General features: G+C 41.7%; 3 protein-coding genes across 3 annotated transcripts; 2 read left to right on the top strand and 1 right to left on the bottom strand.

Moving 5' to 3' along the window:
• Positions 1–11,417: 11,417 nt before the first annotated feature.
• On the top strand, positions 11,418–23,206 carry hbt (headbutt). The gene is made up of 5 exons (XM_017163649.3): positions 11,418–11,510; positions 12,949–14,592; positions 15,700–16,063; positions 18,718–18,898; positions 18,951–23,206. The coding sequence occupies exons 1-5, from the start codon at positions 11,418–11,420 to the stop codon at positions 19,666–19,668; spliced, it is 3,000 nt and encodes a 999-aa protein (XP_017019138.1). The 3' UTR covers positions 19,669–23,206.
• Positions 16,098–17,600, bottom strand: LOC108072505 (uncharacterized). The gene is made up of 2 exons (XM_017163677.3): positions 16,730–17,600; positions 16,098–16,228 (listed from the first exon to the last, which is right to left on the bottom strand). The coding sequence occupies exon 1, from the start codon at positions 17,585–17,587 to the stop codon at positions 16,754–16,756; it is 834 nt and encodes a 277-aa protein (XP_017019166.1). The 5' UTR covers positions 17,588–17,600; the 3' UTR covers positions 16,098–16,228; positions 16,730–16,753.
• Positions 17,677–18,564, top strand: LOC108072506 (uncharacterized). The gene has a single exon (XM_017163678.3). The coding sequence runs from the start codon at positions 17,677–17,679 to the stop codon at positions 18,421–18,423; it is 747 nt and encodes a 248-aa protein (XP_017019167.1). The 3' UTR covers positions 18,424–18,564.
• Positions 23,207–23,248: the final 42 nt, after the last annotated feature.

Here is a 23,248-nt window from a genome sequence, read left to right as displayed (position 1 = left end):
AATGCCTTTGAAATATGATTATTACTATTTCTTAGAAATGGAATCTGCTTGTGCATACACAAAGGGTGCTCATTATTTTCAGAAAAATAAATAAAAATAAAATAAATAGGTGCATTATTCGTTTTCACAAAACAAAATCCTGTTCAATGCAAACATTATTGTTCGCTTCATTATTATATAAAATATATAATAATATATAATTTATATCATTTGAATAAGCATTCCTAACTGGTTAAAAATAAAATATTCAAACAAGGGCAACAGTGCGTATGAGTGATTAACTGTGAAGCCAATAAGAAATACCTATAGTTTTTATAGATTTTATATTTGTTTAAAATCAAAGTACTATGCAAAATAATATCTTTTTGGCACTTAAATATTTATTCTAAAAATATTTACATATATTATAAATAAATCGAATATATATTGTAAAATAAATAATTTTATAATAAATATTTTTAAAAACAATTTTTGGTTTCTTAATCACTTATGCAATTACTGATTTTCCTTAGATAGACTTAACTTTACAATCATCAAACTACAAACCTTAATTAATATTATTATTTGTATACTAGCTAGAAATTTTCCTAGGGGCGTTTACGCTTCTGTGCATCCTCTTGATTTTGACTTAAACTGTGCTTCCAGTGGTTTGTTTTTTGGTGTTTTAGTTATACAAACTGTGTGGTTATGGTGAACACATACTCCACCCAGAGCTCAATTTTAATACCAACGATATGCACATACTATTGTAAACGTGAATGCCATAGATTCCATAGTGCATACGAAACACCTACGTATTCACCACCCTCCGTTCAGAAATATTTGCATAACACGCGAGAGCACAGCAACGCAAACTGAAATGCAGATGCACCGATTTGGGAAAACTTTCAGGGCAAAGAGTTTCCGCTTTTCTCTGTGGAATACAATTAACAATTGAACAACTTGTGTGCGTGGGTTGCCCACTAAGACTGTTTTTGCTTCACAATCAGCTTCAAACTGAACTTAAAAATTAAATTCAATTTTAAAAGGCTTTACACTAAGTTTTCTTACTTAATGCTACATTTTTTCTAAATTTTCTTTTCTGGTATGCTGGTAACCTTCTAACTTAAATTTTCCTTTATTTTTATACCCTTGCAGGGTATTATAATTTCAGTCAGAAATTTGCAACGCAGTGAAGGAGACCTTTCCGACCCTATAAAGTATATATATTCTTGATCAGCATCAACAGGGGAATCTTTCTAGATATGCCAGGAAGAAATCGATTTTTTGGCCATTTTTGCGAAATTTGATAAGGGGTTACATCATTAAAATTTTTGATTTTGATAAAAAATTGAATTTTCAAAATTTTTAAATAGGGTATGCAGATTTATTAACTGTAGAAAATCTTGCACAGATTCGATTTAAAATTAATGCTCTTTTGGCCGAGTTATGTTATTTTTAATTTAAAAAAATCAAGAAGTTTTTTAATGTAAAAAATCCGATTTTATAATACAAAATAATATTTTTCTGAGTCAAGGAATCATTTTCGACCCCATAAACCATATATATTCTTGATCAGCATTAACATACGAATCTTTCTAGATATGTCCGGAAGAAATCGATTTTTTGGCCATTTCTGCGAAATTTGATAAGAGGTAACATCATTAAAATTAGCAAAAATGGCCAAAAATTTTGATTTCTTAAAATCTTAAGTTTGGTATGCAGTTTTTTTAAATTAATAAAAACTAACACAAAACTGCTTTCCGAATCGAAATTAATTCATTTTTGGCTTAGTTATGATATATTTTAATTGTTACCTGCAAGGATATACAAACTTTGGCTGGCCAAAGTTACCTTTCTTTCTTGTTTAGGGTCAGTTTAGACCCTTAGAAGTAAAAAGCTTTTACTTAGTCACCTTGGTAGGTCAAATATTATTTTAAAAATATTTCGTTATAAAAGATAAAGAAGTCCTTAAATTATAATAATTTTATTTAATTTAAAAGATGGTTACTTTTAAAAGAATTCCGAACAAACTCCAGAAAAAACGACTGTCATTCGGTCAAATTTCTTATTGACGACCGCGTCCAGATTCCATTTGTCCTGACCCCCAGGAAACAGCCTAATTAAAGTCACCACACACGCCAGCAAAACAGAATTGGCAACTGAAAAGGTACGACGTGATGATTTCTGGAAACCACACTACGTAGAAAGTAGGAATATCAGCAGTCAGCTCGCATAAAAATCACTCGACACACGCGCCCGTCAAACGCAGAGAAGGAAACGAGAGGTGGGTCGCGCCATTTGGGGGCGTGGTCTTATAAATTGTCCTGCCTTAAAGACGGTCCCTGACACAAACAGGCCGCCATCTCTAACTGTGTGTTTGGTTGTGGGTGTGAGTGGGGTGCAAGTGATTGTGGGGCAAACAAAAAAAAGACTGTAGCACACATTTTAGCGCCAAGCGGAAGTGCTTGTGCTACGACAAAAACAACAACAACAACAACAAACAACGTCAAGGAGTATAAAAATGTCAACAACAAACAAATAGCTGGCTTGTCGACTGCGACAGCTAAAAATCCGAATGTTGGCCTTTTTAATAGTAATAGTTCTCGCTGTTTGTTGTTACTGCTGCAGTTCAGTATGTCAAGCGTTTTAATGGCTGTTCATATCTGATTTTGTTCGATTTCTATAACTTTAAAAGGTTTAAAACGTTATTATATATATTATTACTAGAATTCAATGATTCTATTATATGTTTTCTTAATTCAAAAATAAAAACAAGTACAAAGTCTAAAGAAAAAGAAAGAGTAAGGATATTAGGTAATATCTTTCTTTCCGTGTGTCAAAGGTTCTCTTTCTCGGACTTTTATATAAATATGTAAATGTATTTTGTTTTTTTTTCTCTGGCTCTTTCTCCTTTGGCATCCTTTATTTGGCAAATTATGGCCAGCAGCGACAAGGCGAAAGTGAAAAAACAAGAACTCCGGATGTTTATGGACCGCCATTTTGGCCACTGGTCGCCATTTTATGCAGTTCCTTGTGTGCCAACGCATCGGGGACGCAGTCACTCGAACCATAGCACTGCCTCAGCCATCGTATCTCCCATCGCTGGCTTCTCCTCCAGCTGCTGCACAGTGATTTAGTGCTTATGGCAAGTTTATAAATTAAATTTAATGAAGCAGCAAGTCGAACTTTTCCCCATTGTCCCGGGCACACATATAGCCAAGCCTCAAGCCCCAAGCCAAACCCCAACACAGGCACGAGTGAGCGTATTGATTATGCGACCCCGGATGCTTTCGCCTCAGCCGTGTGAGGGAAATTTTGATTTAGCTGCTGCCGGTAATGGAAAGTTGCGCCAGTCGTCCTTCGGCTCCTTGGCCGGCACTTTTATCTGGCGAATAGATCACATTACGCATTTAAGCCTTGCCTAACAAATGTCGCCGGCTCTAATTGGCTCTCTCGTCGAGTCGATGAGAATTGACTGTGCCCTCTGGACCAGCAATTAGTTTGCAAGGATTTTGAGGACGCAATATCGAGCCTGGCCCGAGAATGACATGGACCCATCAATTGCCAACGAAAATGTAATTATCGGCTTTCGAAGCAACAGAACTTTTCCTCCTTTAAACTCGATGGGATCCATCCATCCACAACAACAATAACCATGAGGCAGACGGGCTTATGCAACATAATCCTAGTTTATGACAGTTGAGGGGGCCTCCACGAGTGTGTGTGTGTGTGTGTGTTTGTGTATCGGGTGTATCGCCTTGGTGTGAGTTTCTTATGTCCTCAGCAACCAGCAGCTGCTCAACAAACCGTACCATCCAATATGCTCACACGAATACATTAATACATATAGAAAGCAGAATACAAGACTTTAGAAATACAGTGGTTAAAAAACAATTGGCCTTCGAGGATTTATAGTATTTTGATGAGGAAATATAATCTTTGAATTTTAAATTAATATATATATGGAGAAAGCTGATTTAAAACATCTTTATTGAGGAGATCACTCGGTAAATAAATAATTAAATAAATAAATAAATAATATAAATAATATTTTCTTTTATTTACCAAAACGTTTAAGGTATATCTTAAATTATTTCTTATACATTATATTATCTGTTTTATTTATAAAGGAATACCTTTTTATTCAGAAACTTTTAAATATTCGAATATTTAAGCTTTCGAAATCCTAACTTTTTTAGTCCAATAGACAATCTAAATCGTGGCCCTGCGATGCTAAGCCTTTTGAAATTTCTTCCTGCTTCCGCATTCCTGCAACTCTTAAACCAGTGTGCCCTCTCGGCCTATACCTACATAGTTTATTCGGAAATTCCTATAGCTTTGACAAGTGTCAGGAGCACAAAAGACGCGCCTTCGATATGGATGCATGGATATGCGAGTGCACACACACACACAGACACAAGCTCGCACATAAGTTTGCGACCCCGGATCGTAGATTGTGAATGTGAACCCGACCTCCGCCCATCTTTTGTGCGCTGCCATAATTGAAGGTTTCTTTGTAGGTCTCTGGATGTTGTTGCTCAACTCGAAGGTGGGTGAGAGTATGTTTGTACAATCTCAATCGCACCGACAATTAGGCTATAAATATTTGCCGATTCCTTTGGCAGGCAGTTGGTATTGCGTATTTTTCAGGACCCTTTGCACTGCCAACAAAAGTTTTCTTCCTCCGCGAGTATTCCAAGGTTGAATGTCGAAGGCAAAAGTTGCTCTGCGGAGGGCAGCCGTCAGATATGCGGGCCACACACAAAATTCATTGCATACATTTAGGCGTCAACGGCTTGACAGTTTTTTCCTCGCCTTGAACGCTCGAGGAGCGAAGGGGAGCCAAGAAGAGAAGAAGAACTAGGGCTCCCCGAGAATCATTTGCATGTTTTTTAAGGCGACAACATGTCGATTCTCAGGCCATGCATCCGATAGGGCGACACATGTTTCCACAAGCCCCAAGTGCAACACTTGCTTCAGATTCCGATTTTATGCTCCACCACAGGCATAAATCCGATTGCTTGAATATATGTATATCGAGCAGAACAGCAGCAAAATGGAAAATATTCCCGTCCGGCCCTGGTTCTCCGTCATCTTCTGGACCAAGTGAAGCTTTAACGGCTTGCCATGAAATTTGATGTTTTGGCCATTAAGTGCAGATTTAAAGGAAGGCCGTTGGCAGCAGAAAAGAAGAGGAACCAGAACCAGACCCCTGCCGCTCCCCAAAGTCATTACTCTTGTAATGTCAATAACCTCCGTTAGCCCCATTCTATTTGGGTTAGGTTAGTAATTTCTCTATTTTCCTCGTCACCACCAAATTGCCCATCTTAATTATGTATACCGTAGTCTCTGGCTTTCGCTCGAAGAGTGCGACAGCTGCTTGGGCTGGGCCCACAACATCAGCCCAGGCCCCAATGCGATTTTACAGCAGGGTTAACAATTTTAATTGCAGCCTAAGCCACTAGCCCAGAGCCTTCGTCTGGCAAAATGCAAAATAGGCCGAACAGCTGGCAGGACTCACACAATAGCGAGTATACCAACTACTGCCTCAGAGATGAAGGGCTGTCGGTCACTCAAGGGACAGGCGGTCTGGAAGTGCAGCCATCTGCCGGTAGTTAGTGCACCACAATGACTTTCAATAGATGAACTTAGATATATAATGTTTGGCCCCTTTGTTGTCGTTGTTGTCGTCCTCGTTGGCATTGCCTCACTTGCCTCAAGATGGACACTTGCCCACGAAGGCCATCCATCGCACACTAATTGTATTCTCGGTAATCCTTTTTGCGGTTTCATTGCGATACCCATAATTTCAGTGGTAAGGGCAAGGATGTGTTGAACAATTCTAATGAAATGTTCAATTATTTTTAATGAAATGTTAATTTATCCCTTCAACTGAATAGCTATTTATAATCATTGTGAAAAACAGCTTTCAGCTAATTCTAAGAACTAAGTTTTCTTGGTATTTTTTTGTTAAAGCTTCTCTTCCTTCCTTTAGCTTACGTCAAAGACGAAGAAAGCATTTCCTCCTTGGGCTACGGTCAAATTGTCTTGCCATTTCCTGGATGTCGTCATCGTCTTTTATTTTCTGGCTGCCTCTAAAAAAGTGCTTACTCTTGGCTGACAGTACATTCTGCTGAGCTGAAATTTCACTCAACTGTCAAGAAAAAAGACTCCTCTGAGCACTCCTAGCCAGGATAGGTATGCAGGCCTGCTGCACCTGTCCCACTTATTCCCCATCACCTGAGCATTTCGCTTTAATTGCGGTCAACGTGAAGCGCCTTTGTCTCTCCTCCCGACCGGCAAATGGAGAAAAGCAAAAAGGAAAAACCCGAAACCGCAGCAGCAGCAGCAGCAGCATCTAGCTGCTGCATAATACTAGGTGCATCACGTGCAACGCGGCAGCAGACAAATTCTGCCATGAATTCTATGGAAGGTATATTTGCTGGGCTTTTTCTGTGTAACGTCGCCATGACGTTATTCAGTACGTCGTTATTGTTGGGCTCCCCTCCACTTTCGCTTGGTTTGGCTCCACATTGATTCGCAGCGAACGCAATTTCTGCATTTGCCAGCCTGTGTTCATCTGTCTGTCTTTTGTGTCCATTGTTTTTGCCAGTTCTACCTTCTTTTTTTTTTTTTGTTTTTAGTTCTTGCCATGCATTTGTTATGTTTGTGGTTTTTTGCGCCACCATCCGCCTGTGCTTCGATTTCAGCAAAAATATACATTTAGTTGGTGTACCCTAACGTTTTTGTATGTATTTTAGAGCGTGTTTTCTCTAACGAACACAGCTGGAATCCTTTAATATTCTCGGTTTGCCTCGCAGGCCATTTAATTAAAATCAATTTTTATATGCCGGAATGATTTTAGCATATGATACAATTCGAGGATACATTGTAGTTGTCCCAGGGGGTTGCATAATAGACCCATATTTTCTATTTTGTCTATTGCTGTCCTGGATCAGACAATGGTTTTTAAAAAATATAGATAACATAGCTGAATCAGCGCCGAGATAGAAACGTATTTTTACGAATTTAAATTTTATAAAAAAAAAAGATTATATAAAATAATACCAGACGAAGAATTGGGGCTTTAGAGATTTTAATTTACTATGTAAAGTTGTGTGATATTATTTTGGAAATCTTCTTACGGGTTCTAAGACTTCCTGCTATTTCTGTAGCACTCCTTTACTTTTTACAATACAAAATTAGAGGCAATTCTATAAGCGACTGGGTACTGCAAGGGTAAACAAACTTCGACTTTCCAACGTTAACTTTCTTCCTCTCTTTTTTTATTATTGATTTTCCTTTTTTTATGTTTACTGCATGCCGCTGAAGCGACCACACATTTTTGTGATTTATGGCGGTCTGCATCCAAGCCCAGCCGAAGTGAGTCCTGCATGCCATTTATGCCATTTAACCGTTGCATGATTTTTCAAGAGTGTCAACCGTGAACAGCTGATTTACGATAAGTTCGAATCATTTTACAACTCACTAATAAACTAAAGTGATTAACGGCTGTCCAAGGTCAACAGGAAGTCCTGCATCTACTACTCCTGCCACACTTTATGATGGTTCCCAGTAGGTTCTAGTATACCACCGAGTTCATAAATTTTGTAGGCCAAGTTTGTTGCATGGCAAAGGGCATCGTTTCCCTGGCCCAAAGCCCCCCCGGCGAGTGCATACACAGCACATGGACAGGGAACCATGTTATCCCAATGTTGTTTAATACCCGAGGATGTAGGGGCCAAAGGGCCTTCAATTATGTACCCATTGTTTTTTCTACTGGTCGCTCTTGGTGCAGACAGAGTAAACCAAATGCCCTGCACGTAACAGAGGATTGATTTCTTAATTAAAACTAGGGGCTATTGTTTGCCTGAAGCATTGATAAAGCTGGATACACCTAAAGAAATGGGTGCATTTGTTGAATTGAATTTCTGTATGATATCTTATATTTATTGCGTTATATAACGAGCTAAAAATATAATGAAAATAATAGCGAATGCAAAAAATATATGTACATATATTGTCATCACATATTTAAGCCGCAATGTGGATTAATTCGTTTGACCGTAAGTTGCGTCCATTTTACAGCGGAATTGATAGTTCTGCGTTAACGAATTTATTGGCGGAAATATATGATCTCACCTTTAGCGGAGCACCTCGTAAATTTTCGGCGGTTTCGCAGCCCCGACAGGGTAATTTCTTTTTTGAAGGCTGCTGGAAACATTCCTTGAAAATATTCTGCAAAAATTATGTAAAAATGCCTGGCACAGGAAAATATATTACCATCGTTGTGGTGGCTTGAACAATAAATAAAGGGGTACCAGCGCAGGAGCCTGAAGCCTGGAAAAGTTTCTCCAGAAAAATAATGTACTTTAAGACCACAGCCGAGACAAGTTGGAACCCGGCCTTAATTAGGGCCAGGATGTGCCCGGCCCGGCCCATCATCATCATCATCGGCTGTTTGGCCAGCTATCAACTGCCCTTGCTGCAGCAGGAGACCTGACCAGAAAATGTTATCACAATGTTTTGACAACTTCCTCGACACTTTTTGCATCTCACCTGATTGTCGTTGGCGGAAATATATTTCCCCTCTTTTTTTTATTTTCTGTCAGCCGCAAATGTGTCGTGGAATTCTCAGCTTTCCCTTTCGTAGCAGTTTTTCAAAGTTTTCTTTATACTGCTGCGGCCCCGAGTTTGCTTTCCCATTTTTTTTGCATTTGATTTATGGCACAACGGTTTTTTTCGGTTCCTGACCAAACTATGCATATGTACCATAAACAAATACTGCCCATTATTATCAGATTGCAGAAGCAACCTTAAAGCTGGATTTAAAGTAGAACAAGTCACATCTCTTGACTATTATTCGGGGTAAATAATAATTGCTGGCTCCCTGAAAAATGTATGAGAAAATTAAACCATTGTCTTACAATTTGCACACAATAAATGAATAACTCCCTTCAATTTATTGAACTTTAGTTGGCCTGCTCAGTTTTCAGAAAATATTTCCATAAGATTAGCAATTTCAAATGCCAGCAATTTAAGAATATTTTCAAGTGTTTATTTATACAGGGGATTAAGGTTTTTCTACTTCACTTGTTTAAAGATTTAAATAACAAGCTTGTATTTTGTAGTTGCCTTAAAATTATATTCATAAAAACAATAAAAAGGTTTGTACAAGATGACACATATCAAACGCTAACAATTAAAGAATAAACCTCTTTAATTGAATGTAAAACCCTGAATAAAGAGCCCTTTTGTTGCATTTGATAGTTTCTAGACAACCAAAAATAATATTTACTGAAACAATAAATGCCAAATGACGATTAAACTAAAATTTACCTACTGTGTATGTCAGCCTTTGTTAAGTTAAACTAAGCATAGGCAGCCATTCCGCCTCCAGGTAGCCATAATTTATATTTAAAATGACATTGCCAACTCGATACACGTTTAAACAGTCAATTATGTCCACATATATGCATGTACATACGTTCTAATAATGTGAAAGCTTAGTCGTGATGCGCTCTCTACGGTAAACATTCATAATGCGGTCCTTGTTTTAGGTCATTATAAGCATATCACAGGTGGCAGGCGCAGGCCATTCATTAAATGTTGGCCCCACTACAGTTTCGTGTGGGCAAATATTTTTCCAGGGAATCCATAATGGGTGAGAGGGGGTGGTGTGTGCTTTTAGCAAGCAGACTATTGGTTGCAACATTGCCTGCGGTGCAACACTTCCTGTTTATATAAACAAACACGTCAATGTGTCTGCCTGCCGTACATAGTCCCTCCGGGCCCCGTTTTCCTGTCACACACAGGTCCCCCTGGGTCCGCCCTTCACTTTCCAGCCCTATTCACGGAACACAAAATTCTACATTAGCTCGACAAGGTTTCAGATTGCAATAAAAAAAGGAAGCAGTCGCAACTAGGAAGTGCCTTTATACACATTGTAGGGACGATACGAATGCGAAGGATGGCTTACCTAAACGTCCCTGCATCTATGGCTCTATTTCATTGCCTTGATTTATAATTTGGGAATTCTGTTTAGTTTCATTAGCACATATTCCGGGGAAATATATTTATGCTGATAAGATTAAATATTCCATACATAGCACACACTCGTCGCGCCTGTCACGCTCAGATCTGTGTGCTCTGGTGACGCATTAATTATCCTTTGAGACCGCATCGATTTATCCTTGGCAACGCATGGATTATTTCCTGGAGCTCTCCCTTCCGCCATTCAGCAGAGTTATGTAAAAGTTGTGTAATAATACAATTAAGCACTTTCATGCTGAACGCTGCGTTTGATTAACAGAAATTCCAAGTCAGCCAAGTGAAAATCTTTCACCAGGGGGAGGACTTAACTGTACCTTCCCCTCGCCAACTGAAAATGGCAATGCGAAGAGAATGCAATTTAATTAAAACGAACGAAATTTCATTTTATTTTTGTCTATCGTGAGGATAAGAAATGTAGTGAGTGCCTCCGGGGAAATGCTACAAATTTCAACATTATACCAAGCTCTCTAATGCTTGGCAAGTTATGCTTCGGAATTTTCCATTTATTTCGAGTTTGAAAACTGACTGAACACGACTCAGCTAATCGGAGTTCTAAGAATTTGTGGATTAATAAATACTGAAGAATAAACGTGGCCACAAAATAAACCATTTGCTATCTGACACCTTTATTGCCCCCAGAGCTACGCTTCTATAAATATCGCTCATACGACACGTTGCACTTCACTAGACACTCGAGAGAGAGAGTTTATGAAGCACTTCTAGCACACAATTGGCCAACTATTGAGCCATTGCCACGACTTATATTGTTTGTGGACCATTAAATTTTTATTTTCAACTGCAACGTAGCTAGGAGCAATTTCAGTCCTGGCTTTATGACCAGCCACGTGCTCCTGCTGCTAATTGCCACTGCAAAAACTATTATCAAATTCTGTCTTCCTTTCATTTTTGCCAAGTGGACTATAAATAAACACAGAGGGTGGAAAACCATAGCATCCGACTTTAACTGAATGTTGAACAAAACTTTCTCCCCTTTTTTCGTCAGCGTTTTTCCCTCTTTGGGCGTCACCATAAAAAAGAGAGTTGAAATGATTGAAATGAAAAGTTTGCACACAAGTTAGGTGAAGTTTTTCAGCACAAAGCCTGAATAGAAAACAAAAGTAAGGACGACTTAGTGTCAAAGTTGTCAGGCAAAACGATCAGTGGCAATTAACCCTGGAATTTTGAGGAAAAACGAAGTTTAATATTTAAGAAATAGGGATAAGCTGACACACACAGTGCCCGAAATCAGGCAATGTCCTTCTGAAGGGACCGTCTCCAATATCGGTTTATTATCGATGCGCACGATAAGGTGAATGTCGATTCACTTTCACATCCGCTGAAGTGGTTTCAATGGAACGTAGGGTATTCGGTGCTCGGCGGCGATGTCGGAAGTTCGGGTTAGGCCAAAGCACAGACTTGTGGCCGGAAGTGTGCACGTTGGTAGCTGTGTTAGTGCAAGAAGGCGGGGCAGTGGTGTAAGTGCTTTTCCAAGCAAATTGCCAATGTAAATGTTGCAGCAACCAGCAGCAGCGGCAACAACTAAATGCGGCCCACAACAGCTGTGTAAACAGCGGCAGCAAAGGCAACAACGACACCAGCATACAGCCGACAGTGGGCAAAATGGGCTTTCAAGAGTAGAAAATTATATAATTTTCATAAAGTAGAGAGTTAATATACATTTAGGTGCCTTTATTTAGGATACTGCTGTTTTTTAAATATTTTTAAAAAAGATATTATAATAGAAAAGGCATCGATGTAAAAAAGTTTTTATACAATTAAACAAAATAAATTTGAAAAAATCTGGTGGATTTTCTTTCTGTCTTAGAAAAAAAAATCAGAAATAAATTTCAAATTTATAAAATGATAGATAAGCATAAAAGAATTTGCTCTCAAACAAAGCACGTTTTCTCATTCAGAAAAACCCATACTTTACCCACTGTTCAGGGCAATAAGAGTATTTGCTGATGACGTCAAAAGACTTGCAAACTCACACACACTCACACTCGCACACAAATGCAAATGCACCCCCTCTCCTCTCACCGCTTTCGCACAAAGCAGACAACTCAACTAACGGGAACTCAACTCTGCAGCGGAAAAGCAACGCAACCAAAATGGCCACAACGGCGCTTCCTGGTCGCCGTTTTGCGTTTTGCTGAGGCACGCGCGATTTGATTTGATTTTATTGCTCCGCCCACACTCACAAAGGATATTATGTCCATGAGCAAACGTTTGCAGCGACCAAAGTGCCGCAATCGTGATGATTCTAGTATAAAGCTGGACTGGGGAATAGCTAAACCTCAGGCGGAAATTAGGGGAAATTAGTTCAAGTTTCATTTTAAGGCTTTATGAAAACTAGTAACAGTTTAGAGACTTTTAAAAAATCAAGAAAATGTATTTAATATTTTGAAGAATACAATACAGAAAGTAGAGAATTTACATTTTAACAGATATACTTATTTGCAAAAGAATCCTTTATCTTTTTCTTCTATCTCTACCTCGAGTTATTGCTGCCATTGCTCCTCTGTGTCTCCATCTATTTATCTGCCTCTAGTACTGTTTACTTACTCTCATCTTGCGGCAGCAAATTAGTGTCGCTAAGAAGTGGTTTCTGTGCTCAGTGGAGCGCTCCCTTCCGCCTTTATCCCCTCCCTCCCGGCAATCCTTGCCCGCGCCCACATGGCGTATGCTCAACGCCGGTCTAATTAGTGTATTATGCACTCGCATGTGAGAAGCAGCCGACTCATCCGAATGCCTTTATGCCTTTGCTCCACTTACAGGCGGACAGACATCTCTTGCCACTTGCAACTGCAACAGGAGCAGAAGGAAGCCACAAAGGCCACAGAAGCATAAGCAGCAGCCGGGCTGAGCACAATTGCCAAGCGTGAAAGCAATAGAGGCGCGCCGGAGTTGTAGAGCAACGCCTTCACATTGGATTACGCGCAGTTTTACTTTAGAGCGGTGCCAATTAGTGGCCAACAGCAGCAACAACAGCGCCAGCAGCAGCACCAGCAGCTCGTGCAGCAGCAATTGCTGGCCCAGCAGCAGCAGCAACTGCAGATCCAGCAGCTGCAGCAACAATTGCTGCTGCAGCGACTCGAGCGGGAGTTGCAGCAGAACTACGCGGCCCTCAGACAGCGCTGGCTCACCGGCTACGAGCAGGAGCAGCAGTTGCAGCACCACCAGCAGCTCCAACAGCTCCAGCATCTCCAGCAGCTCGAGCAGCACCAACAGCTCCAGCAGCACCAGCAGCAGTACAGCTACTACTTCAGTCGCGGCAGCACAAGCACCGGCACCGGCAGCGGCCTGGGTCTGGGACTGGGCCTGGGCTTCGGTCTGGGCAGCGGCAACCTAGCCAGCTGGTACCACCTGCCCTCCACCTCGGCCCACATCTATATCGGCACCACTAGCAGCAGCAGCGGAGGAGCAACCGGAGGTGGCGCGGATAGCACTGCCTACCCGTATCCGTACCGCAGCTTAGGCACCTATTCCGGCGGCGGATATCCGGCGGCGGCACTAATTAACTTCGATGCCTCGCCCACCCCACTGCTAGCTTCAGCGGGAACCTCGCCGGGCTACCTACCGCCGCTAGCCGTTCCAGCGGCCTTGCCGCCACCACCGCCGGCGCCCAGTGTAGCCACCGACTATTATTTTACCAGCCGGAGTACACGGACAGTTCCGCCTCCGCCGCCGGCACCACCCACGCCGGCAGCAGTAGCAGCATCAGCGGTAACAGCGGTATCGGCGGGAGCAACAGCAGCCGCCAGACTATCGCCGTTCCGGGAATATAGTGCGGCGGAGGAGCTGCAAGCTGGCTATCGCTACAAGGCCACGCCCCGCAGGCGGTACGACGCCTACGACAACTACGGCTATCTGCCGGGCTTCGCCAGCACCACCGAAGACGAGGAGGACCTGCTCGAGGACTGCCTGCCCCAGGCGCTGCTATCCACCGACTGTTCAAGTCTCGAGGACGTGCGCTTCTTCCACCTGCAGGAGGAGGACGAGGACGAGGACGACGAGGAGGTGGCCACGCAGCTGGCGCACATCCTTGACCTGCCTGACTTTCTGCATCCGTACGGCGGCAGCGGCCGGGACGGCCTGCACAGCCACAAGACGCCGCCACAACACGAGTACCAGACGGAGCACGGCTCAGCCGCAGCGGGAGGGGCAGCAGGAGGGACAGGCGAAGTGGGAGGCGGAGGTCATTCGCAGCGCATCTCGGAGGAGCAGCGTTACCAGCCCTACCAGTACCAGCAACAGCACCAGCATCAGCAACATCAGCATCAGCCGCTTAATCAGCAGCAGCAGCAGCAGCAGAGGCAGCAGCAACAGTCGCAATATCCGCAGCAAGGTCAGCAGTTTCAGCAGACGCAGCAGCAGCAGGCGTACCACTCGTACCAATATCCTTCGCAGGACAGCTGCGAGGGCTTCAACCACTTCGCCACCAACGCCGGCAGCTGCCTGGGCAATCAGAGAATGATGGTTAGCAAATTGTGGAACAGCTGCTTCCCGGAGTTCACGCCGGACCATGTGCATCGGCACAACTTCTATCTGTGTCAGGTGAGGCATTATGCATCGATATTATCTCTGAAATGTCATTACCTAAACCCTAAAAACCATAATTTTAAATTGTGTAACCCACGTGTAAACTTGAGGTCAACTTAACAATTATTCGAACAATTAATATGAGTGTTTTCTTTAACTCTTCTGAGCAATCACAGTCATTATGAGCTCAAGAGAGTGACCGGAAAGAGGCTTTCTTCTTTTAAAACGGTCTTGGAAAATTTTTATGTTCAAACTGACTCTTTTTGATACATATTTATAAATGAAAACCCCCCAAAAAAAGGCACATTAATGTGACCCCTCCCTGGAATGCATTGCATGTTCTCGTAAAACTCTCAAATTTATGTTAGAATCCGCCCTTTTCAGGCTTATATTTGGGAACATTTTACACCTTACTGGAATTACAATGACTTTTATCTGTTAATTTTTTATTAAGTATTTTTCATGTATACACTCAAAAACATAAGTTTCTATATATAGAAAAAGCGCCCTAAAACTAAGAATGTTTTTCTACAATTAAGTAAAAGTTTCCATGAATTTAGGGCTTTTCAGGTCGAATTTGTAAATATAAAAATATATAGATTTTAAGTAGATATTTTTATGAGTGTTCTCTCATCTTTTCTCTCAGCTTTTCACGAAGTACGCGTCAAACCGCCAAGATAATTAAGTACATAGTATATTCCAAGTTTGTAATGTCTCGTAATGGGTCATAGCACTGTCGAGTCCCCAAATGCTGCATGTGCATCGTAAATTTGGTGTTATATGTTCAACTTAAGTAAATACGCTCTCTAGCTAGGTTAAGGTGGCATAATTCTGTCAGCTTTTTCAGTTTGAATCAACGATCGAAATGACGAGGATGTTTGCGTGTGACGCCAAAGAGCCATTCATAGGAATTTATACACCAATAAAACAAAGAGTTGTAATACAAATTTAATTTTGAACTAGTCTTGGTATAAGTTGCTTATTTTTACAATTATAAGCAACTAATTGAAACGTAATTAATGTATATTAGTATCTTAAGTATCAAGCCAGTAAGCTAAATAATGCTGCAAAGTGAAAGTGATTAACCCTGTGAAAGCTACTATAATAGCAATCTCTCCTCAGTGGCAACGCAACACTCAGGTGCGGATCGTGTACCTCTTCTATCGCTGGATCACGGCCATCACCTGTCTGGCGGCACTGGTCTGCTCCTTGCTGGACATCGGCCGCACCGAGGAGCACTTCGAGCACCACTATGCCAAGTGGTGGATCTACCTGACCCACTGGGGTCTGCTCTTCTGCACCGTACAGGCCTGGCTGGCTGCCTGGATCGTTACCCAGGGCATGATGGTGGAGCGAGAGGACTTTGAGATTGTGCGCCAGGCGAAGAAGAGCCGTCTGCATCACCTGTACTGGGTGCTCTACACCTGTGCCACGGTCTACGCGTTCATCGTTACCATGTGCTATTGGCTTCTGGTTCACAATCCAGGTGAGTGATTCTCTTAATTAACTTACTAATGCATAAAAGTATATCAGTCTAACATATATTTTTAAAAAATAGTAGATTACTAATTTTATTCGAAGCAAGTACAGTCCAATTAATACACATCTTGGTCCCTTATTAAAAGTATCTCCAAATCAAGAACACGCGCACCTGCAAAGTAAAGAGAAATAGGATTTAACAGGGCATTAAAAAATGACTGACGTCTTCGAATCTAACGTAAAACATTTAAATTAATAACACAACTATTAACGCAAGACATAAAACGACTATTAACGTAAACTTTTGGAGATCTGATCTGCACTATTGCCCCTTTCCAGCCCAAAATAATGGAGTTCAAGGGTTTACTCCAGATAAATGTTAATTATTTTGTTGGGTGCGTTTTGAAAAAAGGTCAAATGGCAAACATTAAAAGTATATTTACTTATTCGTTTGTAAAAATTTATTTATTATGTTAAGAAAAATATTATCAGATTGCTTGGTTATCCTCTATAAAGGATGGCTTACTAAGACTTTGCAGAGGCAGAATAAACCCGTCTAAGGTATTTTTGCACCTGTTTCCATTTAAGCTTATCTCTGGCCTTGTGTAAATGTATATCAGGACTTGGCACGTACATAAATTTAGACAAGACAAATGCTAGGCAGAAAACTTACTGCAGTTTTCCCGGCAGAAGAATATCACTTGACGTCCAAGGTCTCGGCCGACAAGCCATACGCAAAGACGATGCCGCCCACGGTGAAGGCGTAGTTAATGAACATCTTGGAGGCGGCCTCCATATACTGGTAGGCCATGTAGCCGTCCTGCTTTTTGGGAACAAAGATGCGCTGGGAGTTGTACATGGCCCAGGGACCGAATAGTACCACGCTGAGGCTGAGCGGCACATAGTAGCGCATCTGTAGACAGAATCCTAGGGCCACGGCGGAGACCACGAGCACTATCATGCTGGCGATGATGAGGATCCAGAGGTTGGCTGTGAGGAAAGCGGGCACCCACGCCCCCAACGCGGTGTACACGACCAGCACTCCCAGGCCGATCAGGATGAAGTGCCAGGTGATATCCTGCTCGATGAGCCGCAGGCACATTACCAGCAGCGTGAGGCTCTCGAAGGTGCAGCCGAATATGATCCAGTTGATCGGAAAGGACAATTGCAGCCGCCTGAAGCCGATGAAGGCCAGTGTCAGGTTGGTCCAAGAGAGCAGCAGGAGCAGGATGTAGAGGCTGCGCTCCCCCGGGGTCACCTGTGGCCGCCATCGATAGGTGGCGCCCAGCCACTGCAGCGAAGAGAGAAACACCTGAGCACCCAGCAGCACCAGCACATAACTACGGAAGGCGCAGGTGGAGGTCTCCACTCGCGTGTGTATCCTCGAGAAGGAGGTGGTCGCATCGGCATAATGCAAGTCAAAGCTGAGGTCCTCGGAGTATCGATTGTCCCGAGACGATTCATTGGATTGCTGCAAGTCGTTTGCCTCCCTGATATCCGGGGCTGACACCGATTTCTGAATGTTTGGCATACTAGCTGTCAGGCCGAGATCTCTTTCCTAATACACAACACTGACACGACACGGACACAAACAAAAGGGGCGACGAAAGAGCCACATCGATGAGTGATCAGCCACACAATGGCGTCGGGCGCCTCCGCCTCAAGGTCTGGCTGTGGATCTCCGTGGCGGCTCTGGTGGTCATCGTCCTGGCCATTGTGCTGCTCATCCTGCCGAGCCTGATAATCACCAAATCACTGGTGCCGAACGTCGTGGCCACCTACATCTTCTTCGTCCTTGGATTGGTGGCCTTGTGCGTGTACGCGTGTGTGACGTGGCTGCGCCGCCAATTTCCCTACGATTGGGTCATCTGCGGAGTCATTGCCGTCCTCCTGGCTTTCGGAACAGTCTCGGTTTTGCATGAGCGAGAACCGCCCCAAGTGCTACTCCTAAGCGTGGAGATCCTGATAATGCTGGTGCTGCTCCTGCTGTTCGGCTCCTACCAACTGCCCAACTGGCCCACAATAGCCCAGCTCCTGATCGGCTGGTACCTTTTTGCGGTGTTGGCCAGCTTTATCGTGGTGATGGTTTTCCAATACATGACCGACACTCTTTGTGCCATCAAGGTGGCGATGCACTTTGCGCTGTGGGAAGTGGCATTTCCGGTGGTCGTGTTCCAGGCCCAGGTAATATCCGGCTTTTGGGATAATGTGCCGCCTCTACTCGACAAACCGCTCTGTTCGGTAATGCTAGTTCTGGACTTTCTAGCCTGCTACGCCTTCCTGGCTTGTGTTGATGATATTGCAACCTTTATAGGCTACTTCGGGAAAGCGTCATCACAAAAATTCTTTATGCGTCTCATGGAATAGGATGGTTCGTGAGCTAATAAGGACCATGCCACATACATATGTATTTAGGCATCGAGTATAAGGCACCAGCCTGCTGAGAAATGTGTTTAATTTAATAAAGTAATTCTTACTAGACCTTTGGAAAAGGTCCTTATAAATTAAGCTAACTAAAAAGAGAACTTCCTTTAATAATAATAAATATTTTAGGGAATAATAGAATCATAGTCTTCTGGGAACTAGCAAAAAGCTGGAATAATTAGTAATAAACATAAAAATATATTAATTAATATATTCCCAAACTAAATCGCCTTTCAGATATCCACAAGATCGATACGCTGAACATCATGGTGCACGTTTTGAACTCTATTATTATGCTCATCGACTTGGCCGTGGTGGGACATCCGATCAAGATGAGCCATGCCTACTTCACCACTGGAATAGGGCTGGCCTATGCCATATTCACGGGAATTTACTTCTTGGCCGGCGGCACTGACAGGTGAGTCCCAGTTAATCCATGTGAAGCAGTTGATCTGACAAATCGCTTGCAGGAAGAATCAAACTGCCATCTACCCGATGATGGACTGGACCAAGCCGGGCAAGGCGATCATTGTGACGGCCTGCGCCATCATCTTCACGTTCTTCGTGCACTTCTGCTGCTACCTCCTCTACCGCGGTCGGGTGTGGCTCTTCACCAAGCTCTGCATCCGTGGGCGGCACAACCGCGACGGCGAAATGGGCGAGGGTCTCAACGACGACTCGGGTTCCCGCATGGGCGGAGGTGGCGGCGGAGGAGGAGGTGGCATTGGTGGCGGCGGCGGTTCAGCTGGTGGCTCGGCGGGTGTCGCTGGCGCTGGGGGCAGCAGCCAGGAGTATGCCCACCAGCAGCAATACCCCATCGCCCATACGGAGCAACCGCGGGCGGGCAGCAACCAACAGCAGCAGCAGCAGCCGCCGGGCAGCTACCAGATGCCGCCGCAGTACTCCGGCTATCTACAGCAGCCGGTGGTCGCCGGAGTCAATGTGGGCGTAATCAGTGCCGAGGGCGTTTACCAGCCCATTGGGACAGACGCCGGACGCACCAGCGGAGGAGGCGGTGGCGTCGACGGCAAGCATAAGACCACCTCGGGCTCCGGATCGGGAACTGGACAGGGGCAGGGACAGGGTTCGGGATCGGGCTCGGCCTTGACGCGCACCGTGGCCCATTTGGAGGCGTCGCAGCGGGAGCAGTTCCTCAACCCCAACAAGATCGTCGAGTACAAGATGTAAAGGCGTTGCACCCGGCACCGGTATACGTTCCACTTGTCCATGAAGTTTCTGGAGAAGCACTGTGCCCAGTGCGAGGCAACGCGCAGCGCCGTCTGCGAGGAGCAGCGCCACTTGGCGGAGGTCGGTGACTCGGCCTCGGTCCAGGCGCACGAGCACAGTGGTTAGTTCTTAGAGTTGCTTTGGAGGCGTCTGTCTAGATTTCGAGTACCTACCTGCCAGGCCAATCGAAGGATCGCCCCCAAAATCAGTATTGCACTTGGTATTGTTGTTTGGCAAAGTAGTTTGTAACCGTAGTTTCGTAATTTTGTAAAAGCTTTGCCAATTTTTTAAATGTGTAGACGCTTCTCGGCGGGCAGGCCAGGGCCCGCATATGTAGCACGAACTAAGTTTAGAATACTAGAGATGTTCCTTTAAGACGAGGATTACCATTGAGTGGGTAATTTAGGGTAATCCCTTCAGCAAGTCGTTCCAACAATTTAAAACGTTTTAATGGACTAAGTTGAACATGTAATTTATGTGTTAGAGCTCCACGTATACGTATTAATTTTGACCCCCATAAAACGCAATTGTGTTCAGCAAAAATATAATTACACTGCGAGTATTAACCCTTAGTTTCGGTTCTTGCTCATGAAGAAGGAAAAAAAGTTCAATACTGCCTACGATAATTTAAAATTTAAATTATATATTTTTGAGCATAGGTTTTCTTTCCCATTAATCCAAAGAAATTTTATATATCGGTGCAGGTGTCAAGCCAGCTCATGCTTCATCCAGGGCAGCACACCACTGAGGTCCTTTTGGGTGCAATGTTTACGGAGCATACGGACATGGCTAATCAAATTGGCAGTTTTTTAACGGAACTAAAGACAAACAGAAAATAGAGAAAACATTAATTTTAGGACATGCTTGGCATTGATTTGCTTAGTGATTAGTGAATTAATAATATATATATATAATACGTTTATTTACATAAATTATTTCTCAGCAAGCCCGAGAGCTGAAAAGACACTCTAATAAACATTATTCTACAGAGCACCACTCCCGAAGGAAGTTACCAATAACACTAACAGAAATAAATATTTTAGCGTACGATGTTGAAAAGTGTATTACTTAACGTTTTCCTTTTTGCTCAGAAAATAAACATAGGTATCGAAATTCCTGTACTCTACAAAAATTCACACGAATTCCTTTTGTTGCTCTCTGCCACTCGGAGGACCCTCCGATGCACTGAAGAAAAGCGGAATTCTATATATGTATTATGCATATTTATGTGTGTAAATAGCTCATTTTGAATAGGTTCATAAAATTCTATCTATATTCAAATGCATTAGCCAACAAGAAATTAGGAAACTGTTAAAGGAAAATATCAGATCGCGTAAAAGGGTATAGCCGACAACTTGAATACGGAAATTCAAAAGGAATTCATTAAACTAAAAATCAAATGCATGGAATAAAACTCGTCAAGAGGAATGTGTTAACAAGCAAAAGCTAAACAAAATACAAGAGAATATTTAACCAAATATACAAACACAATCACACACCAAATAGCAGTCCCCCACTATTCTACTCCCCCACATAATATTGACTATATACTGTGTAATGCATAGCCAGGTAAAGTAAACAGCCATTAATTTTTGATAGATTTACATACAGACATGCGAGTATATTAACCAGGTCATCCTCAGATCTTCAAGAAACCTTATTTTACCATACTCACAATTATGTCGCACACCTTCCCTCTTCGTTGGAGAACTGAATGCATTTCAGTCTAGCACGTTTTTCCGAATTTGTTTTCTAAAAATTTAGCTTAAATGTATAAATGGATATTTATATAGACTGAATATTATTAAAACAAGAGAAGAAAAAATCTAAAGAAAAATCTAATACATGAAATGAAACGATTTAACCTTTTTGGAACTGTAAAGATATAAGCAAAGCAATAAAATGCTACAATTCATAACATTCAAAAACCGTAAACACATATCAACAACACTTGGCAGCAAGATCAACCTTTTGTTCAAAGCCACGGGTAGTTTTTGAAATATTTGGGTTCTCTTAGATATGTGTTTATTCCATTAATATCAATATTTATTTAATTTTAATATTTAAACTAGATATGTTGATTTGTTAACCCAACAAAAACCAACACAGAAAAGTTCTTTAAAATAAAATTCTTAAATTTTTGACTTATTTAAAATCTCAATTGTAAACTGCAATCTAAAAACTTCTGCTTCCGGAAGATAGCTTCCTTTATAGTTTTTTATAAAATCCTTTTTAAATAATATTTTATCCTTTCTATTCGGAACATATATCTCAGAGACCCAATCATTATTCTTTCTTAAAAACTATTCGTGGCATTTTTAAGTGTTGCCATTCAAATAGACGAAAAGAAAATGTTTCAAATTAAACAAGTTGACCTCATCAAGAACCACACCAAACAAAATAAAAACAAAACGAACAAATAAATAAACATGTACTTGCATAAAGAAATATGTATAAATTTAAAACAATCATTATAAAATATGTATGTAAATGGAGAGTATATTTAGCAGAGAGAGAGTCAGAAATTCGAATATTATATTTTGTAGATTTTTAGTAAATTAGACGTGAACGATTACAAAGCCCAATGTCAACCTACATACAGACATGCATATATCGGTAAAATATGTATCCCAACTATATACATCCCCACACCTATACATATGTAGCTCAGCTCCCTGTACCCAAGTTGAGAATTAGAGTTGATATTGTTGATTGAACAAACGAGGAAATGGAAAAGCTTTAAGAAACCAAACCGATTGGACGACACTTTTATACACCGACATAAAAGTTGCATTAATTTAAATTGCTCAGAGGAGTTCGTAGGCGTTGGCTCAGCAGGTCCTAGAACCCGAGAAATGCTCAACAGGATTCAGTATTAGGAAATGGCAAGGATTGAGGGCGAAGCGAGTATACAAAGGAAACTAAGAAATCAAAATGTTATTTAACAAAGCACTCCAAAAAAATAAAACGTAAAAACTGCATGTGTTGATGAAGAAATAAAATTTCAATGTTGTGAAATTTGAATAATTAACAAGAACAAGAACAAGCCAATTGTTTACTTCAAAAGTATTTCTGCGCATTTAAGCAAAATCGATAAAAACAATGCTTCATAATTTCAACTTATGAGCCGAAGTTATGCTAAGCAAACAAAAAAAAACCAAGCAAAGTAAGATTTTAATGAGCAGAATGCGGTCTTACAAACAGTATAAACAGAGAACGCAAGATAACAATTGTTTAGAAAACTCATCTAGTGTAAACACTAATGGATGTCATGCATTTTAAAAGAAGCATAGCAACAGCTAAACTATTATATTACCAACAAAATGATAACAACACACAATCCATTAACTTGCGTACGTAAGTATGTTTGTATGTGCGTACATGCAAAATATAATATATTAATAAAATTATGTATTTCAAGCAAAGAATTGTGAATTAGAAATAAACAGAAAAAATGTCAAGCAAAAATGGTAAATAAAGATTGTACAATACAAACAAGTCTCAAAATATTTCAGCATACCAGAGGAAAATTTCAGAATGA

Source organism: Drosophila kikkawai, chromosome 2L (genome assembly GCF_030179895.1).
Source record: "Drosophila kikkawai strain 14028-0561.14 chromosome 2L, DkikHiC1v2, whole genome shotgun sequence".
In the NCBI taxonomy this organism is placed as follows: domain Eukaryota; kingdom Metazoa; phylum Arthropoda; class Insecta; order Diptera; family Drosophilidae; genus Drosophila; species Drosophila kikkawai.
This window is presented reverse-complemented; position numbering and strand designations above follow the sequence as displayed.

Excerpts from the sequence above, each read along its gene's own strand:
- hbt (XM_017163649.3), top strand. The coding sequence starts at position 11,418 with ATGTCGGAAGTTCGGGTTAGGCCAAAGCACAGACTTGTGGCCGGAAGT. Across the intron at positions 14,593-15,699 it reads ACAACTTCTATCTGTGTCAG|TGGCAACGCAACACTCAGGT; the intron begins GTGAGGCATTAT and ends ATCTCTCCTCAG. Across the intron at positions 16,064-18,717 it reads GCTTCTGGTTCACAATCCAG|ATATCCACAAGATCGATACG; the intron begins GTGAGTGATTCT and ends ATCGCCTTTCAG.
- LOC108072505 (XM_017163677.3), bottom strand. The coding sequence starts at position 17,587 with ATGCCAAACATTCAGAAATCGGTGTCAGCCCCGGATATCAGGGAGGCA.
- LOC108072506 (XM_017163678.3), top strand. The coding sequence starts at position 17,677 with ATGAGTGATCAGCCACACAATGGCGTCGGGCGCCTCCGCCTCAAGGTC.